This window comes from Mycteria americana, chromosome 3 (assembly GCF_035582795.1).
Source record: "Mycteria americana isolate JAX WOST 10 ecotype Jacksonville Zoo and Gardens chromosome 3, USCA_MyAme_1.0, whole genome shotgun sequence".
Lineage (NCBI taxonomy): Eukaryota > Metazoa > Chordata > Aves > Ciconiiformes > Ciconiidae > Mycteria > Mycteria americana.
The window spans coordinates 76,275,380-76,295,431 of record NC_134367.1 but is presented as its reverse complement, the minus strand read 5'-3'; the positions used below and the strand labels follow the sequence as shown (position 1 = coordinate 76,295,431).

General features: G+C 45.5%; 2 protein-coding genes across 4 annotated transcripts in view; one reads left to right on the top strand and one right to left on the bottom strand.

Annotated features, from left to right (window-relative positions):
• Nucleotides 1-138: 138 nt before the first annotated feature.
• Nucleotides 139-18,188, bottom strand: ACAT2 (acetyl-CoA acetyltransferase 2). Of its 2 annotated transcripts, XM_075499075.1 has the most exons (9): nucleotides 8,432-8,590; nucleotides 8,154-8,288; nucleotides 6,723-6,904; nucleotides 5,692-5,809; nucleotides 4,778-4,921; nucleotides 3,720-3,842; nucleotides 2,257-2,411; nucleotides 986-1,096; nucleotides 139-380 (listed from the first exon to the last, which is right to left on the bottom strand). In XM_075499075.1, exons 1-9 carry the CDS (start codon nucleotides 8,478-8,480, stop codon nucleotides 213-215), a joined length of 1,185 nt encoding a protein of 394 aa, XP_075355190.1. In that variant the 5' UTR covers nucleotides 8,481-8,590; the 3' UTR covers nucleotides 139-212. The 2 variants fall into 2 exon arrangements, with proteins under 2 accessions (XP_075355190.1, XP_075355191.1); XM_075499076.1 differs by lacking the exons at nucleotides 8,154-8,288; nucleotides 8,432-8,590 and adding an exon at nucleotides 18,045-18,188.
• WTAP (WT1 associated protein) overlaps nucleotides 17,742-20,052 on the top strand; it is a 28,249-nt gene continuing 25,938 nt past the window's right edge. For both annotated transcript variants that reach the window (XR_012775305.1, XM_075499074.1), the window contains exon 1: nucleotides 17,742-17,882. The gene's annotated coding sequence lies outside the window, so the exon portion shown is untranslated. The remainder of the gene's footprint in view (nucleotides 17,883-20,052) is intronic.

The window sequence follows — 20,052 nt, the reverse complement described above, 5'->3', positions numbered from 1 at the left end:
TGGTCCTTGCGTTGAGAATTTAAGCTCAGCATGTGTTAATAACTAGAGCGCCTGCAGTAGCCACCAGTCTCGTCACAGCAATGACTGAGTGGCAGAAAGCAATGGTGTAAGCTTATTTAATTTTAGGCAAAACAAACATAAGCTCCATGATTAGAAGTTTATTAGTGAACTGTTTCAAAGCTAGCTAGCACTAGCTATTCATTCATTCACATTCATCTCTCAATGCACATGGCTATTCCCATTCCTCCTCCTATACAGAGAGCAGCAACACCACGTTTTCCACCTGTTCGTTCCAGTGCATGTAGAAGAGTAACAAGGATGCGGCAACCAGAGGCGCCAAGAGGGTGGCCAAGAGCAATAGCTCCACCTTGGATGTTAATCTAAAAAAAAAAGAAAAAAACCACCACAGAAGGTCAAGTTAAGAAATCATTTAACTAGCTTGGTTGAGTTTCAACATTAATGACTTCACTGGATATAGTCCTTGATTGTGAGTAAGCCTGAAACTGCTACCACCCTTTCAAGGAGAAATTGAACATGAATACAACAGCTGTCATTAGTATTTCTTCTGGAAGGAGCCCATCTTTACTCTCTGAAGATAACTGAGGTGAATTTAGGGAGGGGAGAGCAATACCTGTGCTTTTTGCCATCACTGGAAGAATACGGCAGCAAATACACTTCCAGCAGCAAGTTTAGATTCTGAAGTTAATTACAGGTCTGCTCAAGCCGTTCTCTAGAGTTGCATGCCCATCCACTGTAATACAGTTCTCACCTGTTCAGCTGGGAAACAGCGTGCCTGCTAGCAAAGCAAGCCTACAGCAGAGTAGCCTATGGAAATGCCCACTGGGATTCCCATCCTTTTTGCTTATGGCAAAGTGATTGCAAAAGGACTGTTCTCACCTCTTTGGAATACAATCCAGATGCACGGAATGAAAGAACTTTGAATTACAGCAGGCAAACTAATTACGGCCTCAAATATGTTCATTACCTTTTCTGGGTTTACTTTCAGTTCTTTTGCTATTGCAACAGATAGCGATGCAAAGGCTTCATTAATTTCAAACAGGTCAACTTGTTCCAGAGTCCAGCTGGCTTTGTCAATCTGAGAAAACAAAATAAATTGAGGCTTTATTATCTTTTAGGTTTCTCTCAGCGCCAGAGGGAGCTTTTCATAAGACTTAAATTGGGTGATTTGAAGCCACCACTTCTAAAAAGTTGAAGGAAGCTTTTTTTTTTTTATAGCCAGGGTCAATGACAGAATTCTTGAAGACAACAGGCAAAATTTCAGTGTTAGCAAAAGTCAGTATGATGTGCTGTAACATGCTGGCTGCTCTTAAAAAATATTGACTAATTTTATATACATAGCGGTGGTAGTGCAATTGTGGGAATCAAACAGAACAAGCACTGTTTGCAAAAGTAGGTTTTAACATATTAAAAGCAAGTTTTTCAGTACAGAAGTCTGATTCCATTAGAGATTCTCTGCTTAATACAGATTTTTACACAGGAAATAGTGAAATGACCATTAGCGATGCATCTCAAGTGTAATTCGTCCAGTCTCTCCTGCCTTTAAGTTGAAAGTTGCCACTTGAAGCTCTTCACAGGTGGCTATTTTGGAAGATTAACATTTGAGAACCTTGTCTTGTTAACTGAACGCAGCGCATCCATGGGTGCAATAATGGTTTCAGCACATTAGATGTGGTTCTGGAGTGCACCTTCTTGTTTAGTTTCACCTGAAAGGAATCAAATTTGCATGCTCCAACCCTTTCGCAGGGCAAACCAAAACACAAAGGGCACCATTACATTTGCCAATGCAGGTGCACTCACTGGCCCTTCTCCAAGCGTTGCACTATTGCAAACACAATCACGCAGTGATCTGAAAATTAAGCTGGCCAGATGTAGCATCAGAACCATATCGTGGCAGAAACAAACCATCCCCCGATTAGGTTAGTATACACATCCATTAAATTTGATATTTAGCCTTCTAGGTGGCCTTTCACAAACCTGACTCGTTTATGTTCTGAACTCTGTTCATATACCTATACATTTTTTTTTCTCCCAGTGAGCAGGCACTAGTCTGGTAGCACCAGAAATCTTAATCTTATATACTCTCCACTATTTTAAGTCTTGTTTTCACTCAGTTTATTTTTTCTACTAAGTTTTCCTTAGAATATAGAAAAACCAAGACATGGGCAGAAAATGAAAAGCGATTACAAGTAAGAGTTTTTAAATAATAGCTACATAGATAGATAGATAAGTACTTACAGCTTGCTTTATTGCTGAAATGGGCCCTACTCCCATTATAGATGGATCTATACCTGTCTGAGCCCAAGATACAACCCGAGCCAAAGGCATTAGACCTCTCCTAGCAGCTTCCGATTTCTTCATTAGAATTACAGCTGCAGCTCCATCATTTATACCTGTGGAATGACAAACAACTTCTATGTATTTGTTGGGTTTTATGGCTTTAACTGTACCACCTTTTCCTGCTTGCATAAGTTCACAATCTAGACAAAACAAAAAAAATCACAAATTTTTTCTTGGTTTAGGTCAGTATGTTTTTCAGATCAGACAAGTCTGGCCCTTGACACAAACACTTAATATGGGTATGTCGTGGTTTAGCCCCAGCTGGCAACTGAGCACCACGCAGCTGCTCGCTCACTCCCCCTCGGTGGGATGGGGGAGAGAATTAGAAGAGCAAAAGTAAGAAAACTTGAGGGTTGAGATAAAAACAGTTTAATAGGTAAAGCAAAAGCCGCGCACGCAAGCAAAGCAAACCAAGGAATTAATTCACGCCTTCCCATGGGCAGGCAGGTGTTCAGCCATCCCCAGGAAAGCAGGGCTCCATCACGCGTAACGGTTACTTGGGAAGACAAACGCCATCACTCCAAATGTCCCCCCTTCCTTCTTCTTCCCCAGCTTTATATACTGAGCATGACGTCATGTGGTATGGAATAGCCCTTTGGTCAGTTTGGATCAACTCTCCTGGCTGTGCCCCCTCCCAGCTTCTTCTGCACCTGGCAGAGCATGGGAAGCTGAAAAGTCCTTGACCAGTGCAGCAACAACTAAAACATCTCTGTATTATCAACACTGTCTTCAGCACAAATCCAAAACATAGCCCTATACCAGCCACTATAAAGAAAATTAACTCTATCTCAACTGAAACCAGGACAGGGTAGCACAGCTATACTGCTGTAAATGTGACACATTTGTGATTTCTATTCGGAAAGCAGCAGGTGGAAGAGTTGAGACACAATCTGAAAAAGGAGCCCATCAGATTTATCGGGTAGACTTTGGAAGAGGCAGCATAAGGACCAAGGAAGAAGTTTCAGAGCTGCTGGTGGCAGGACAGTTAGTCCCACAGAAGTAACGTTTTCAAACATGAATTGCTAAATTTTCCTTTGTCCAGACCTGCATCATTAGACAACTAGTTTTAAAAAGAGAGGATGTAGCCTCTCTTTGTTCCAGCCTATCAAATATTGCTGTTATTGTCCAAACACTTGTATTGCTTCATAGAAAGTAAGCAAACCAAAGACAACACATCTGTAAAGAAATCCTCCACCACAGTTATATTCTAGTTCTACCTACGTTGTCAAACACATTGCCATTTTCTGCAAAATATATTCAGCAGTAACCACACGGCAGCCAACCCCTCGCAGAGACCCTCTGCCTTGAGCCACAGGCAGATACTGTTCTCTTCCATTTCAGTTTTAGCCAGACAGACCAACCTGAAGCATTAGCTGCTGTTACTGTCCCAGTTCCATCTGTCAGGAAACAGGGCTTTAATTTTGCCATTGTTTCCAAGTTGCTCCCATGTCGAGGGTGTTCATCTGTTTTAACTTCTATAGGACCTGAAAAACAGCGTTATACTCACAGGAGGATCTAATGGCACGCACTTGTCTCGAACAGAAATCTGGCACAAACAAGAGGCTCATCAGGAACATATATGCCACATTCCTTTTAACCAAAAAGCCATTCTGTTGGTGCTGCTCAGTGCAATTCGTTAAAGCTCCCTCCAGCTGCTTCTAGCAGGACAGACAGCAGGGTTTTCCGAGACAAACACTAACAACTAAAATACTGTTGTATACTGTTGTAGTTGTACAAAAGCAGATCTTGTTCTTGCTGTTCCTCCTCTTGCAAAAAGTAGTCAAGTGTCATTAAATATTACTATCTAAACTGGTATCAGGAAAGCCCATCATTAGTTTGTAACTGGCCTAATGCCAGACCTTTTCCCACAGGGTCTATTCAATGCAAATGTTAAACAACTGATTCTTGATTTCTGTTTGGAAAATTCAGGTTTTGTACCCACCTCACAAGGAGCTAGGGGAATTCCCCTGCTCTAGAAACAGACCTTTGGCTCAAGCACTGTTATAGGTCTGTTTATATCCCTGTCACTGTGTATTTTACTAGGTGGGCAAGGTTTGCCAGATCAACATGACTGTTTTAAGTTTGGTGCAGCAGGAGCCTAACGAAAAGAAAATACTGATTTTGGTACCATATCCGAGCCTATGTTAAGTCAGTGGTTTGCCTGAGTAGTAATTACATCCCCAATAAACAGATAGTAGTAGTATTTGCAGAAAGCTACATTTAGATATTCCACATTTGCATTGTTTCTCTCATTTCAAAAAATAACCACTGGAAGTTGAAAATGAGAGCAACAGGCTACATGCTTACAGAACAGCTTACAGAAAAGGCTGTATAGCTGGGAAACCATCCACTGATCATAGCAGACATAGCAGAAAACATTTTTCTTTGAAACCAGCTGTCATTATCCGTTCACACCTACCTTTTTTAGAAGGTACAAGAACAGGAACAATTTCTTTTGTAAAATAGCCAGCTTTCTGTGCTGCCTCTGCCCTGTTTTGTGACTGTACAGCAAGTTGGTCTTGTTCCCCTCTGCTGACTTGCCACTGATTGGCCACATTTTCAGCTGAAATAGGAACAAAATGCAAACTGCCATCAGGAAACGCTAAAATTCTAAGTTATAAAATTGTAAGCACAAAGGTAGTCATTAATGTTTGCTGTAGAAAGCAGCTAAGCTTGTTGAACAGTTTTCATTCCGATTTCCTCGTTTTGTTTGCTCGTGATTCTCTATTTTCTTTTGAGGGTGAAAATTTCTGTGCGGGATCTCCTCCCAGGTGGTATATGAAGTTCAATACAAATGCAAGCAAGCTTTTCTAGTTTAGTGCTTCTCTGGATTATTATGTTCAGATCTCTCTACAGCTAATTCAGAGGAGGGAACAGTTCTGAAGTTCGTCTGTTTCATAAGCAGGGTCTGAAAAAGCAGTTAGCGGACTATCCCATCCAGGATGCAATAACCTGAAGTTGCAGAACCATGTGTATCCACAGTACGCTTTACGTAATTTCCCCCCACTGTAAATCTGTGCTGCTGAGTGCTTCAGTTACATACAGGGATTATTTTGTTTATTTTTCCTGAAATTAAATTAAATTGCTTGGATGTAAAAAAGATGCAGCGCGATTAGCTCAGACAGAAAAAAAAACAACCAGTAGCTTTACAAACAAAGCAGAAAATGCCTTCAATGCCTTTCAATATTAGGGATTTCTTTCTTTTTCACGACTACAACTTAAGGACAGCTTGAAACACCTTATTTGAAACTTTGGATTTCTGAAATTTCTTGTCAGTGAATTCTTCCCCCGTCCCCAGTTAATCATTTCATTTTCTGGACTGTCACCACTTACCTGTTATACCCATATGATACTGATAAAAAGCATCTGTAAGGCCATCAAGGATTATAGTGTCCTGCAAAGAAGCCTCTCCCATTTTCACCCCAGCTCGCATGTGAATTACATGAGGAGCCTGCAAGAAGGTATTTCAAAAGGAGTTAGATGTTTTGTATCTCCAGTGCACAATACAGCCAGACAGCTGAAGAGACAGACCCCTGCCTTGCAGCTGCAGTAGCTACCCCAAATCCCGGCAGTCTCCCCAGCTGCCTGCTCCATCTCTCCCTCCAGAATCTGCCAGCTGGCATGCTCTGTTGGGGCTGTGCATTTCCCTGGCAGCGGATCACCGAGCACCAAATGTTTTCTCTCCACAGATCGAATCAATCGTACCTGGGGCTGATTCGATTGATCAATCGAATCAATTGATCAATCAAATCAATATGGCTGTGGGTCCCCCATCCTACCAGTCTGCTCTAGGTGGTTCCCGATCGCACTCTGCTGCCAGCCAACGCCAACATCGCTGTCAGCGCAGGCAGTTAGCAAGCCCCAGCAAAAGAGGCCACTCCCTTGTTAGGGATCAGAACACCAGCCCAGCACCATTCCTCAATACAGCCTTGGACTGAAAACCTTGAAATGAAAGCCCTTTGCTTCCTTTCCAAGCTCAAATTGCTTGGTGAACAATAACATTTCCAGTTATTCCTTCTTTGGGCTTCTTGCAACACAAAAAAACTCTATTGCCAGCTGTCACAAGCAAGTCATTCACCACAACAGTGCTAGATGCAAATTAAAATGGAATTTTAAATGTGGTGTGTGTTTGCACGGCATCTTTTCAGTAGCTACAGTATCAAGTCTTTAAAAAAAAAAAAAAAAAAAAAAAAAAGCTACTGAAGTCAATTGTTGCACGTGTAAATTCATTCCCAAGTGCAGAAACTGAAGCTCCTCTTTCAATCTGCCTCCAGAACGTTAGCCTAGAAACAGTGTTTCAACATAACTTAATGCTGTTTACTCCCAGTAAGTCAGTGCAATGCGAGTGCAATCATTTGCTTTACCTTGCTCATACTTTCCATGCCCCCTGCGACCACGATGCTGGAGTCTCCCGTCATTATGGACTGAGCAGCCAGACATACCGCTTTCAAGCCTGACCCACAGATCATCTGGCAGCTCCAGGCGGGCACAGAGTAAGGGATTCCCGCAGCAACACTCGCCTGCCGGACGGGGTTCTGGCCGGCACCTGCAGGAACAGGCAGTGTTTTTCCTGTGTTCTTAAAAAACAAATGTTGGCCTTGTCACTTTTCACAACAGGTAGCTCGATTCCACCAAAATTTAGAGCTCGCTCCTATTTTCACTTGGTAGATAGAGAAGTTCCCAGCAGTAATCTGTAAACAGGAGCTCAGTTACCTCTCTCATTTATACTGTTGATCAATAAAATATCTGCAAGATCAGGGACTTGCTACTGATAGTTTTATATCTGCAACTGTGCTTTTGATGGCAGGTCAGATGAAACACCAACTTCAAACTAGCACTAGCCTGTTGTACATAAGATGAGAGCTCATTTAAATTGCTACTTGCCGGAGGGTTTCTTTTTGACATCTTCTGTACATCACCAGCAGACAACTTGCCCTGAAAGTTCCTATGGAAACCAAAAGCAGCATTATGCAAGGACAGTCCCGAAAGCTTCCATTCTTAAGAGAATGGAAGAGAAAATAGGAACACTATATTCAAGGAAAACATTCTTCATCTGCATGTCCCCAGGCCAAAGTAATGCCAGCTCTTTGCATGTAAAGAAATGGATAAGGAGAGCACATCATTCAGGGAGCTAAAAATACACAGCAATCTGGATCAGCTTGAAGTAAGAGAAAAATATGTATTTCCTATATTTTCTTCCTCCGTCTTTAGAATACAAACCTGCCCTATGACTCTGCTGATTAAACATTACCCTGGAAAAAGAAGAGGACCGTTTCAAAACAAACAATTCCCTATCAGCCACATTTTCATTAAATCGAAATACTTGCCTCCCAGCGAGCGGCATCACAGATCTCGCAGGTCAGCCTTGCGGATGAACACAAACGCAGGCCTCGCTCGCAAAGCCTCAGAGTTACCATTACTTACGGTGTTACATTTATGAGAGGAGACGACCACCGTGAGAGCAGGGATGCCGTAACAAAGAAGAGGAACTGACTTTCACACGTACACTGTTAGCTACTTCGGGGATTTGGAAACAAACAAACTATCCCCCCACCGCACCCTTCCCAAACACCCGGCAACGGGCTTGGTCATCCAGAGCGTACGGAGAAGCGGCCAGAAGCGCTCGAGTCCTTTGTTCACGAACCGGGTCCTTAACGGCAAGGAACCACGTTCCGAAACGTGAAACCCGAGCTGCTTCAATGGGGCAGCTCAGGAGGGACGTGGCCGTAGGGGCAGAGCCCGCCCAGCACCACCCGGCTGCGGGAAGAGGCCTCCGCCGCTCCCCCCCCGCCTACCTGCGGTGAGGACCTGCCCCAGGATCACCTCCGACACCTCCTCGGGGGCCAGCCCGGCCCGCCGCAGCACCTCCCGGATGACGGCGGCCCCCAGCTCGTGTGCCGGCAGCGCGGACAGGCCGCCGTTGAAGGAGCCTGGGCGGACACAGAGGGAGAGAGCTCAGCACCGGCCCCGGGGGACACTCGGCCAAGGCGGGAGGGGGGGCGCCCGCCGCCCGGCCCGGCCCGGCCCGGCCCAGCCCCGGGGGGTACACCCGCCGCCCGGCCCGGCCCCTCACCGACGGCGGTCCTGGCGGCGGAGACGAAGACGACGGGGTCCGCGCTCATGGCGGCAGCAGTGGCGGGCGCGGAGCGGCGGCGGGGAGCGGGAGCGGAGCGGGAGCGGCAGCCGCGGCCGGGGCGAGAGCGGAGCCGGCGCGAGAGCGGAGCCGGCGCCGGGGCCGCCCCTCGCGTGTTGCCGGTCCCGCCCCTCGCCTGCCTCCGGGCGGGGCGGGCCGCTGCCGGGAGCGGGGGCGGGAGGAGGGAGCCCGCACGGGTGATGGTGGCCCGGCCCCTGGGGAGAGGGGGAGGCCGGCGGCAGGGGGGTGAGGGCGTCCTCTGCCATCTGCCCCCCGCAGCCGTGAGGGAGCAGCCGCGACGCCTCCACCGGCCGGCCCGGGGCTGCGGGGGCTTTTAGCCACCCCGTCTCGCCCGTCCCGCTAATACAGCCGGGGCCTGTTCAGCGCCTTTGCCAACTCTTGCTGATAGTTCACTTTTTTATAAAATGAAATATGCAGATCGAATGCTCCGTTATCATCTTTTGGCTTCTAGGCAGTTTGTTTGTTTATTTCATGGTGGCATCTCATAGGATCTACGTGAGCAGAAAAAAGCCCAACAGAATAATTAAACTATGCAAAATTGCCTATCGCTGTTCGATCTGCTCAGCAACAGTTACTGACACCCAGAGATTACCAACACCCAACACCAGTCTGTCTTTTTTTTTTTTTTTTTTTAATTTAACAGTAGCCTAACGTATGTATACTTTTTCGGCATAGTGCTACGCCGCTGGCCCAAGAGCCGTTCCTGTCTGACCTGCCTGCAGAGGGAGGCAAGCAGGGGGCTACTCCCGGGCTGCGGGAGGCGACTGCTGCAAGGGGAAGGCCGGGGTAGCCCAGCGGAGCCGGAGCTGCCTGGCAGCCAGGGCGGCGGAGGCCGGCAGGAGAGGAGGCGGCACGGCCGCAACCCTTAGCACGGCAGGCAGGCAGAAATGTTCCTCTGTGGGGAAATGCAGCTGGGAAGCCTAGAGGTGTGGGGTGGGGAGCAACAACATGAAGGCATTTGGAGGAAGAAGGGACAGAGTAAAGGGAGGAACCGTAAGTCAAAGAAAGTAACAGCAGTAAAAAAAAAAGGGGGAAAAAAACCAGGCTGAAATCGCTCGTCTGTCTCACAGCGTAGATGTTCAGCCCTTATTCCTTCCTGGGCTGCATCCTGTGCTGACTTGTTCGCGGAACAGGTACTCAGCCTAATGGATGTACCAGCCAAAGCACCGCGTTGAAGTTGCAGCTGAAGGCCAAGAAGATGGTTAGATAATGTGCTGTTGCTCCTACCTTTGCTAGAGTATCAGCGAGGTTGGGGGAATATATTTGTTATCAGCATAGTAAAATTTGGTCAGGTTTTTGGGGGAAAAAAAGGACAAATTAAGTCCCAGAAAAGCACGTCGTGTGAGATGACAAACACTGACAAACATCCATGACAGTGGATGCACTGATACACCTGTGATCGCATTCTGCATGTTGGCTAATCTGAACTTGGTGGTATTAAATCTGCACATATAAAATGTATCTGAACCCTCCGTGTGGAAACACTGAGCAACAGGAGCAATACAATAGCCCAGTTGGATTCCTCTGGCTCCTATCAGTCGCTATTGCTTTGCACGGTAAAAAGCTACAGCATTACTAGATAGGAACAAAACCCACTTCAGCTATGGAAAGCAAGGCTGTTAGCCTAGATTTCACCAGCAACTCTGTTAAAACACGCTGGTCAGAGTAACTCCAACGCTCAAAATAGGTTTCTCCTTTTAGGTATTTCGGTCTGACTGAAGGATAAGGCCAAAGGAGGGAACCATGTGTCATAAGATTTCCTCAATTACTTTGGGTTTTCCAGCTTTTGGCAAGGGAAGAATTCCCTCAGATATCTTCAGAAAGGAAACCTCTGGAAAACCCCATGGGCAGCCAAATGCTTAGGTGGACTGATCTATCAGTCTCCTAAGGATGCATTAATTGGCAACAGGCACGCGCTACAGCTTTTCTTTAATGATGCTGTGTGCGCAGGGCAGCTGATAACACTAACAAAGACCTCAGATTAAATCTGGATGGGAAAAACATGTTTGGTGTCTTTTCAAACGACTCATCAGTAACTAATTAGGAGATCTACCATACAAGCAAAAGTCAGGAATATATTACTTTAAGCAATACAGAGTGAATGTTTTAGAAGAATATTGTCCAGTTCCTGAGCAACCCTATGTGACTGAATGTAGTCTCTGCCCCTTTTCAAAATTCAGTAGAGAATGAGTAATACAGATGTGTGAGGGCAGCACCAAGTAACCTAGTTTATCAACTGTACCATATACCAATACATCGTTCTTAGTGTAATATTTGACTGATTACAACTTCAGGTCACCAATGCAAATACAAAATCAATAATGTAAGATGAGCTCAGGTTAACGTTAAATGTTAGCAGGTGTGCAAAGTCCAAAAGCAACAATACCCCTGAAGTAAGCCTCACAGACAGGATTCCCTTGTATCTAAAACCTTACAAATATCACCATAAATACTTAATAGAACATAGAGTGAGGCTTCAGCCCCTCCCCTCCCCACACTTCACCTTTAATCCACTAACAGATGGAAAGAGTTTGAATGTGAAGCAGGCCCGGGGACTTGAGGCCAGCTCACCCCAGTGAGCCGACCTGCTGTACCTTTGCTCTCAGCCCCAAACAGCAGAACTGTTTTGCAACTCGAGTGATGGACCAGGTTGCAATGTTGGGCTACCCTGAAATGACAAAGATGAATGAGTTTTATCTTTGTATCTTTATCAGACTTGCAGTACTCTGCTTGGATGGTGTCCAGGATTGAGATCCAAATGCATAAAAGGGACATGTAAAGGAACAAAATAATGTAGCAATTGCACAAAGGCAAATAATTATGAAACATGTATGGTACAGATCAAAGTTAAGTTATTTAAATGCAGAAAAAAGCTATTAAACATGACGAGGCAGCTGTGCTTTTAAATTCAGTGTATTTAATAAGCAGCATAATACTCAATAGCAAACTACTGCCCTAGGCTGGTACATTTTACCATTTCTTGGAAATCTAAGCTCTGGGAAATTAAGTTAGTCAGTAAAAATTTGGACGTCAATTCAGAACAGAGAGCTTACTTGCTATCAGTAAAAGAGTAAGGCTACGTTGCGCAAAGTTTATTTATTACCTTTCTATGAACACAATGAAATGGACTTGTGCCTTATGTGAAATACTCAAAGTGCAAAGATTTTGGCATTTTTGTTTGGTAATGGTGGCTCAGTTTTTTTAGAAATAGGCTAAAGTTTAGACCATTTTAGTGTTCACTAATTTACCTTTCTGCTAAAAGATGTTTTCTAAATTTAACCTTTACAGAGATCAGTGTTGTTACCAAAATGCGAAACCCTTGGTTTTTACCATAAATCTGACACTTGGTCGGTGAATATTTACAAAAATGCTTTTGTTGGGGATGCGAGTTTGATGAAAACTAAGCTGCACCTTTTATAGGCAAAAAAATTGCAAAGAACAATTACTTTAAATTTGTAAATCTTGATAGGAGATCATTCTATAATTCTCAAAAAAACCTAATTTTACAACTTTCCTGTAATAGGAAATTCTCTAGGCTTTAAAATCTTATACTCAAATAATGGTACTAATATCTGCTTTGTTTGGATCCTTACAGAAAAAAAAATGCATATGGGATTCCTCAGGGAAGGAGATGTGGCTCCTTCTCCTTCCCTGCTGATGTTGCCTTGCATCACTCCATACTGCACAGCCAGAAAAAAATGGTGTGCTCCTCTGGTCACTCATGGAGATACATTATTCACGTCCTCGTTGGTGATCAATTCATCTGCAGCTGTGTGGGAACACTCACAGCAATGAAATAAGCAAATACCAACGTGTTCCCATGATCAAGACATAAGTTTGAAGCAGAAGTGATCCATCTTCATATTTTATGGAACTGGGCCTTTGCTGTAGGATATGATACTTACGATACTTAAATTTAATGTCAAATAATTGGCCAACATTTGGGACTTCTGTTACTTATAGTGACAAGAGTATCCTGCTTTTCCTTATTTCTGTTTTTTATTCTTTGCCAGCAGCAAGGAACACACTTGACTACTTTTGCAGGAGTGTACACTAAAACCGGTGTCTTCAAAGATAGGAGTCAAACCTTGTCACGGTAATTATGTAAGACACCTCATAATCCTTGATACTTTTGGGGTCCGTAGTTCTCATCTGAAAGCATTTAAGAGGCATTCACAGGTTTTCTGTGGTTTGTCTGTATTTGAGATTACTTTTATTCCTGATAGGGAACAGGAATTGTTCTTTAGTTGGTCTAAGCAAAAAGCCAGCTTTTTGCTCTTTGACAAAGGGACAGCAAAGTCACCCTTTTTCTCTCCTTAAAAAAAATTAAATCAGCTACCAAAACAAGTAAGCTCAACGACAAGCATCATTTCATGAAAACCAGAGCCTTTTCCACTTGGGAAAGATCTGAGGAAGCCTTTTCCTTTCTCCACATACTGTGACATTGTGTGAGGACATATAGGGCACTCTGGCTTGCTGAGCACCTTTAGTACCTTTCTCAGGTCTAGAAAGACAATTCTTTCTTATTCCAGGTTTTCTTACCAGTGGACTGACACTCAGTTGTCTACGGATAAGTTTAGCATGTAAGGTATGCCTCACAGAACAAACTTTTCCCAGCGAGGATGAGATTTACATTTTCTAAGATTCCTCAACCTCAAACTCCAACCTGACTGATTGGGTCCTTGGAAATCAAGGTCCTGATAGGCAAAAAATGTTCATGGTTGTGTTAAGAGCAATCTATGTTTTCCTTGAATCTATCTTTGTCAGGGAAAGCTTCTAACCTAATCAGTGTTTAATAAAAAATGCTGTTTTCGCCTCAGACAGAAAAACCTTCGCATTATTAAAACCATCATAGGCTTTCTATGGCTTAAAAAAAGGTATAGTAAGTACCTGGGTTTATGAAGCACAGCTATACTTCATACCTGGGTTTATATCCTTAGCAACTATATGCACACCTGTACTTCAAATGTCAGTTTGCAGTATTTATCAAGCATCCCAAAACTGAATTTAACTCGAGTCACCATTTGGCTGTAATTATGTCTTGATTGATTGTCAGTCAGGGGATGTCTTCAGGAGAGGCTCTGGAGTTCACTCACTGCTGTGGTCAGCCCCTAGCAGGAACAAAATTCCTGACCACTGTGTTGCACACACCAGTTCACAGGTGTGCGGCAGCATCGCAAAGTGGTGCCATCTTGGAGATAAGAGTTGCCAATCAAATTGGCTCTGTGGAGCTGTACGTTATCATACTGCTGATTTTATATGCTTTCATGGAGTCTTTTATAGATACAAAATCGTAAAAAATTACTGGTAATTAAAAGAGAAGTCCTTATAAGAGCTTTCTGAAGAAGTTCTAATTACCTCTTGCTTTAAAAATGGAAGAAAAATATGTGATAATTCCAATAAGATCCTTAAAAACCTCTTATCAGGGGATATAAAGCAAGCATTAAGCCTGCAGCCTAGTGTTCAGGAAGCTTCTGTAAGAGAGGGAGAGCTCATGGATGTCAAATTTGGGCTTTTTGTTGCCCAGATCTTTACCTAGTAGTTACCTGAAGGACCTCTCTATCGCTTTCTTCACAGTGCAGCAATCCATACATTTTATCTTCCACCCACACCTGTAGGCTACAGCAGCCTTTTCTAGTGCCTTCCAAGAGCTCACTCTCTGCTCCAGCAGCAGATGTACCGTGGTTTTGCCTTCCTCCCTCTCATGTCCTTACAAGTCAAGGACAACTCTTGCAAGAGCTGATTAGCCTTTCTTTAGGTCCTGATATTTTAAGGTCCTTTAAAACTCTAAGAAATGTAAGTAATAGTACTCCAAACTTTTTTTTTCTTCTGAACAATGCCTTATCTCACTTTTTTCCTATTTTCTAGCTTTCTTGACCTGCAGACTATTATTTGATGAGTCTTTTATACTAGTAAATAGTTTTCCTTGAAGCCTGCATTTCCCACGCCATGGTGTTTCACCCGCGTCTTGCTATTCAGCCATGCAAAGCAGGGGAAATGGCTCTTGCGATCCCAGTGGGAAGTGTGGAGACCCGTGCTTGGGGGCTTCGCAGCACTCCCCCCACGGCTGCCGTGCCTTCCCGCCACGTGGCGGGGGTCAGTGGCCCATGCGAAGGTGTCACAGACTGCAAACAGAAAAATAAGGCAAAAAAAAAAGGTGACAAACAGCATCCCTCTAAGTTTAGGAGCGTCTTAGTGTTTGCGTTGTTCCAGCTGGCTTCCATCCCAAACCAAGGGGAGAAAAGGAAACCCAGAACTGGGCAGGTAAAAACAATTACAAGCCTTCCAGTTAATGGATGATTAAGTTAATGAATAACAGTCATTCAGGGAACCTAAAACCGGGTGAGACAACACGAACAGATTTAAAACAAAAATGAGAACCGTTTCCATTAACATCCCCTGAGCAGGCATTGGGCGTGAAAGCGACGCTAGCACGAGCGTGGGCAGTGGTGTGGGAGCACAGGAGGTTTACTCTAATGCCAAAGGACGGTCTTGTCAGGACATTCTCCCTCTTTCGTTATCAACTTTCCCATCAAAGCCAAACACAGAAGAGAGAGAGTCTGCAACAATTTTACCATATAACTCACATGACCTCTTAAACAAACACAATATACTTAATGAAAGTGCAGTTGTTATTTTCACCTTAAACATTTTTATTTCTTGTGTTTAATTACAGCAAGCTGTACTGCCCACATGTTCATAATCTGGTTCCTATTTCATCTTATCATTATAGATGAATTAATATATGAATTTTGCTTTTTTGTTGGTGCTTGGACAGATGGTTACGTGTCCTCTCATCTGAGGACAAATGATGCTGCTGGGAGTTATGCTAGCACCTATTTGAGAAGCAAATTTACTCCCGTTATCACGCTGTAAACACAACCCAATGTAGGTGTCAACATGTTTATTCCAATAGCACCAAAAAATCCCAGGTTAGTTCTCACTGTGTTAGGTGATGTGCAAAGACAATAAAAGACTATTTCAGTTAAATGCCCTCTTCCGAAAAGTATCAAGAGGACTGGTTAACAAATTGCTGCTCTTATTTTCTCAGACAAAAATTGTAAGCGTAGGCTGATAATACACGTTAATTTGAAGGGACAGAAAGAAGGCAGGTCAGAATATAAAGCCCTGCAGACTGATTCCTCTCACCTCTAGATGTCTCTGGCTGGCTGCCTCTTGCTCAGCTACCACTTTTCCCACATGTAATCTACACTTGTAAAGATAAATTTTAAATAACTAAGTGCTGACAAGGGGTAAAAAAAATGCAGGAATATTTTCTACACGCACATGAACACAAACAACAGGCACCGGTGAAAGGTTTAAGGCCCTGCACCTTACGGTGTATCTGAGCTAGACCTTTATCTGTACTATTAAAAAGACACATGGGAGGCCTGGTTTCTGAACATAATGAAGAATAGCCAAACTCCAGGCAAATATAGGGAGATCTTGTGTTTAAATCACCACTGATATACAGAAAATGTTAGGCAATTTATATGGAGGATAGAAATACACCGAACAGAAACAGCCTTAAGTACAACTCTGCATCCTTTTTATACAGAAAAAGTTTCCATTTCTTGTCCTACTTGGCTTATAAACATTTTTAGGACTGTAATGTTTACATTTGTGCATGAGGGAATTAGGTCACTTTGCTACATTAATGATCGTATTAAGGACTACTCTGGTATTGCAGCACCTCATCCATGCTACCATATCCTGTGGTGGCTTCATCTGGTAATTAGTATCTGAAAGCTTAAAACAAATACCTGCAAGGTATTTTTGGAGATAACCAGAGGCAGGAGCCAGAAACCCAGAACGCTAATCACAGCATACCTTTTTCAGTTTAAAAAGATAAAGAGTTAAAAGGAATTAATTCGAGCCCTCTGTCCTTGTGGTCACTAATCACACAATCCTTACCCTTTTTTGGGTATCCATGTCAAATCACTTGAAGCATGGCATAGGTTTCAAAATGTTTTTCAAGTTATCACTGAAAATCTGTTGTGTTTTTATATACATACACACACATAGATATGGGGACAACGTGCATCGGAACCTATTCTGTAGCAAATACGTTCTTTCTGCTACCAGTAACAGAGTCAAGAAAGCAGATTTCTGGAGCATCTTCAACAGCGATGTAGTGAGTGACAATCAGTTACGTCTGCACAACCCAGCTGACAGACTGATTTAGCCTACAGAAGCTTTATGATTTTGCTGGCAAGAGGGGAACGTCTTTACTTGTCCTAATAACACTGGTCGAGAAATCAAGATAATAAGAAAGATACTTTTGCTTTTAAAGTAGCAGCTCAGTGCTAGACGGCAATTAAGGGCAAACAGTATGCTTTATTCTTTGTTTTTCCCAAACATGGAAACTGAAGTTTAATTTCTTTGGAAGCTGCTGGACCATAACTGCCTTTTCTTTCATTGTCGATTGACATTGACTTGCACCGATACCGCTGAGCTCGGTTTAACCGCGCGAAAACGACCATTCCCCGACCTGGCAGACGGGCAGAAAGCCCCCGCAGCCAGGCTGGGAAGCCCGGCGCCCATCTTGCACGTTATTAACTGCTACGCGCAATACTCCCTTCTGGAGGTGCCATCTTTTCCGTCAGCCTTCCGAGAAGGCGCCGAGCAGCTCTCCCAGGCGGCCCCCCGGGGCTCACCACCGCTGCTCCCCGTCAGCCGCCTTCACGAGCGAGGCCGTGGCGGAGGAGCAGGCGGAAGCGCGGCCCCGCGCACTCCGTCCCGCCCGGCGGCTGCAGGAGGAAGCAGACAGCGGCGCCTCCCGCCGGAGCCGCGCAGCGCCCGTATCCTTCCGCCCGCCCCAGGATGCCCCGCGTCTCGCTGCCCGCCGCGCGCTCCCCCGCAAACAACCCCAGGACACCGCCGCACCGGCAAGGCAGGGGCACCCCGACACCGCCTATCCGGCGGGGCGAGCGGGCGAGGGGCGAGCTCCCCCGAGGCAGCCCCGCAAGCGGGCTGGGGCCGAGCCGGCCTCCACCGTGCCGTGCCGTGCCGTGCCACTGCGGCGGCTCCCGCCGCCCCGCGCTAGGTGCGCGCGCACCCCCCCGCCCCTGACGTGAGGGGGGGCGGCCTGTAGGCGGGGCGGCCGGGCGCTCATTTCCTCCTTGGGCGCCATTTTGTAGCGCAGAGAATCCGCAAATAAAGAGCGGGCGGGAGCGGCGCGCTGAGGGAGCCCGGGCGGGGGTACGCGGCGGCGACCCCGGCTCCGGAGCGGCGGTCCCTGTAGAGCCGGTTGCGGGCGCAGAGGTGGCGGCAGGCGTGAGCGGTGGCGGCGTTTCGCCCTCGATGTGACGGGTGCGGCCCAGGCAACTAGTGTGCTGGGAGAGCGAGGCCTCCGCACCGCGGGCGGGAGGTGAGTGGCCGCGCGAGCGCTCCTCACCGCCGCCGAGCCCCCCCGCCCCCCTTCCCTGGCACCGCCGCCTTCCCCCTCGCGGGAGGTAGCGGGGCCCGCGGGAGGGACCAGGCACCTCGCGGTCCCGGGGCGCCAAGCCCCGGCGGCGGCTCCATCCCTCACCTCGAGCGGGGGGAGGAGCGGAAGCACTTAGAGCCATTTTGTGCGAGGCCCCGAGCCCGGCCTGGCTGCGCCGCTGGGATCCTCCTCCCCCGGCCTTCGGCAACCGCCACGCCCGGGCACGGCCGCTGCCGCCCGCACGGGCGCGGGAGACGCGTTTCTCTCATCCCTTGTTGAAGACGAGCGAGGGCGGCCCGACGGGGCGGGCAGTGCCTGAGCTCGAGGGGGGGCGGGAGCGGCAGCGGGGTCTGTCAAGCGTCTGCGGCGAGCCGGCCGGTGAGCGGCCTGCAGCTGCGCCTGGCCCGCAGCCGGCGGGGTCTCCGCGCAGGAGGCGGGGCTGCGCGGCGGGGCCTCGCCGTCTGTAGGGGGGTGGGTGGGCGCGGGACCCGGCTTCAGGCCGCGGTTGCTGAGGCGAGTGTGAAGTCTGCCCAGTCAGTGTTATTTTGAAGCCTTTTTTCATATTTCTGGAGCCTATGCCGGGGTTTTCCCCACAGAACTCTTTTTCATGTCGCTAAAATAACTGGTAGTTATTTCAGGTATAACTAGTAAAGCAGCATACCTGATGTTATTTAATTACTTTGTTTCTTAGCTTTTTTTAATTCTTAAATCCTATGTTTTCTAAACATTGTAGTAAAAGGTGTACAGACTACTGGAGTTCCCAAAATTAAAATGCAGTTTCCCCATTTCAGCTCTCTTCATATTTGAAGTGTCATAAAAGCCTAAAACATGATGAGATTACATAGAAATTCTTTCAGTTCTCATGACAATGTTATTTTAAGCATGGAATATGGTTTTTATTGCTCATTGCCAGGAGCAAATATGTAGAAGGAGTGGCATTGTTTCCCCAAAACATGGAAGTGCTTCGTTAGGATAGTACAGTTAAGCTGTTCATCATATAAATCACAAAATATAATCGTGTTAATTCCAGTCAGTTATACAGGAATGTTGTTTTCATTGATTATTGTAGAAAATGGCACTTGATCATGCTCTTGCAAAATATTTCTGATCTGTGTAGGAGAGAGATCGTCTCCTCACTTAGAGGAGAGCCAAGTGATGAGAAGCACCTCTTGCTGCACAGTACTGGAAAAGTTACTGTATTAAATTCAAAGAATGAACATTTCAGTTGCAATGTTATTGTCTGTAGCATACAAATTCATCTGTTAATGAACAGAAAGCTAAGGCAAATCACTGTGACAACTGATGTAGTCAGCCTGATGCTTTTAATGTTTCTGAAAAACACTGAGCACAATCGTAGAAATATATAGCAGTAATAAATTTCTAAGCTTTTGGTAAGTTACTGTAGGTGCCAAAAAAGCTGTTGCATGGGAGTAGTGAGGTGAAATTCACACATACAGAAAGAGTGCCAGTGTTTATCTGTAGATGTGATCAACGTAGCTTTTTCCAAAATAACCTGTAGAATATTTTTAGCTAGTGTGTTTTCTTAGTGTATGGTTCTATCACTACAAGTGATAATAGGTGGCAGTGAGACAGTGACTTTTGTAATGCAGTGGCCTGTAACCTCAGTCTTCAGCATTTTGTGCTCCTCTGAAGGAAGAGATGGCTTTGTAAATGGCTGTGTGCTGGGTGTAGAGGTTAGAGTAGCCAGGTCTGGAGCTGCTGTAGAGAACTGGATGCTGGAATCTTGCGTGAGGTCTGGAGATATGAGCTAGACTACCCTTAGATGGAGCATCAGCCTTTGATTTCTTTCAGTCATGATTGTAGCAGTAATCAAGTGATTATAGTTGTATGCTGCTGCAGGGTTCACAAGCCAGGTCTTTGGGGAAACTCACCCTTTTTGGTATTTGTATGCTTCTGGTCCTTTTCTGAGGAACACACAAATAATGACTTGACAGCATCTGTGCACAATTTAATCAGTGTTAGCTGTAGTTCTGTGGGACATCTGAAAAGCATGTTTCTCTCTGTCAAGGAATTAAGTCTTGCTGAGATCTTCACACTGAAGGAGTTAAAAGAGTCTAAAAATCTTTAGGAAAATTATAGTGGGAGAGGTAGG

Coding starts and splice junctions, on each gene's coding strand:
- ACAT2 (XM_075499075.1), bottom strand. CDS start 8,480: ATGAGCGCGGACCCCGTCGTCTTCGTCTCCGCCGCCAGGACCGCCGTC. Junction 8,289..8,431: donor CGCCGCCAGGACCGCCGTCG/GTGAGGGGCCGG, acceptor GTGTCCGCCCAG/GCTCCTTCAACGGCGGCCTG. Junction 5,810..6,722: donor GCATGGAAAGTATGAGCAAG/GTAAAGCAAATG, acceptor ACCTTCTTGCAG/GCTCCTCATGTAATTCACAT.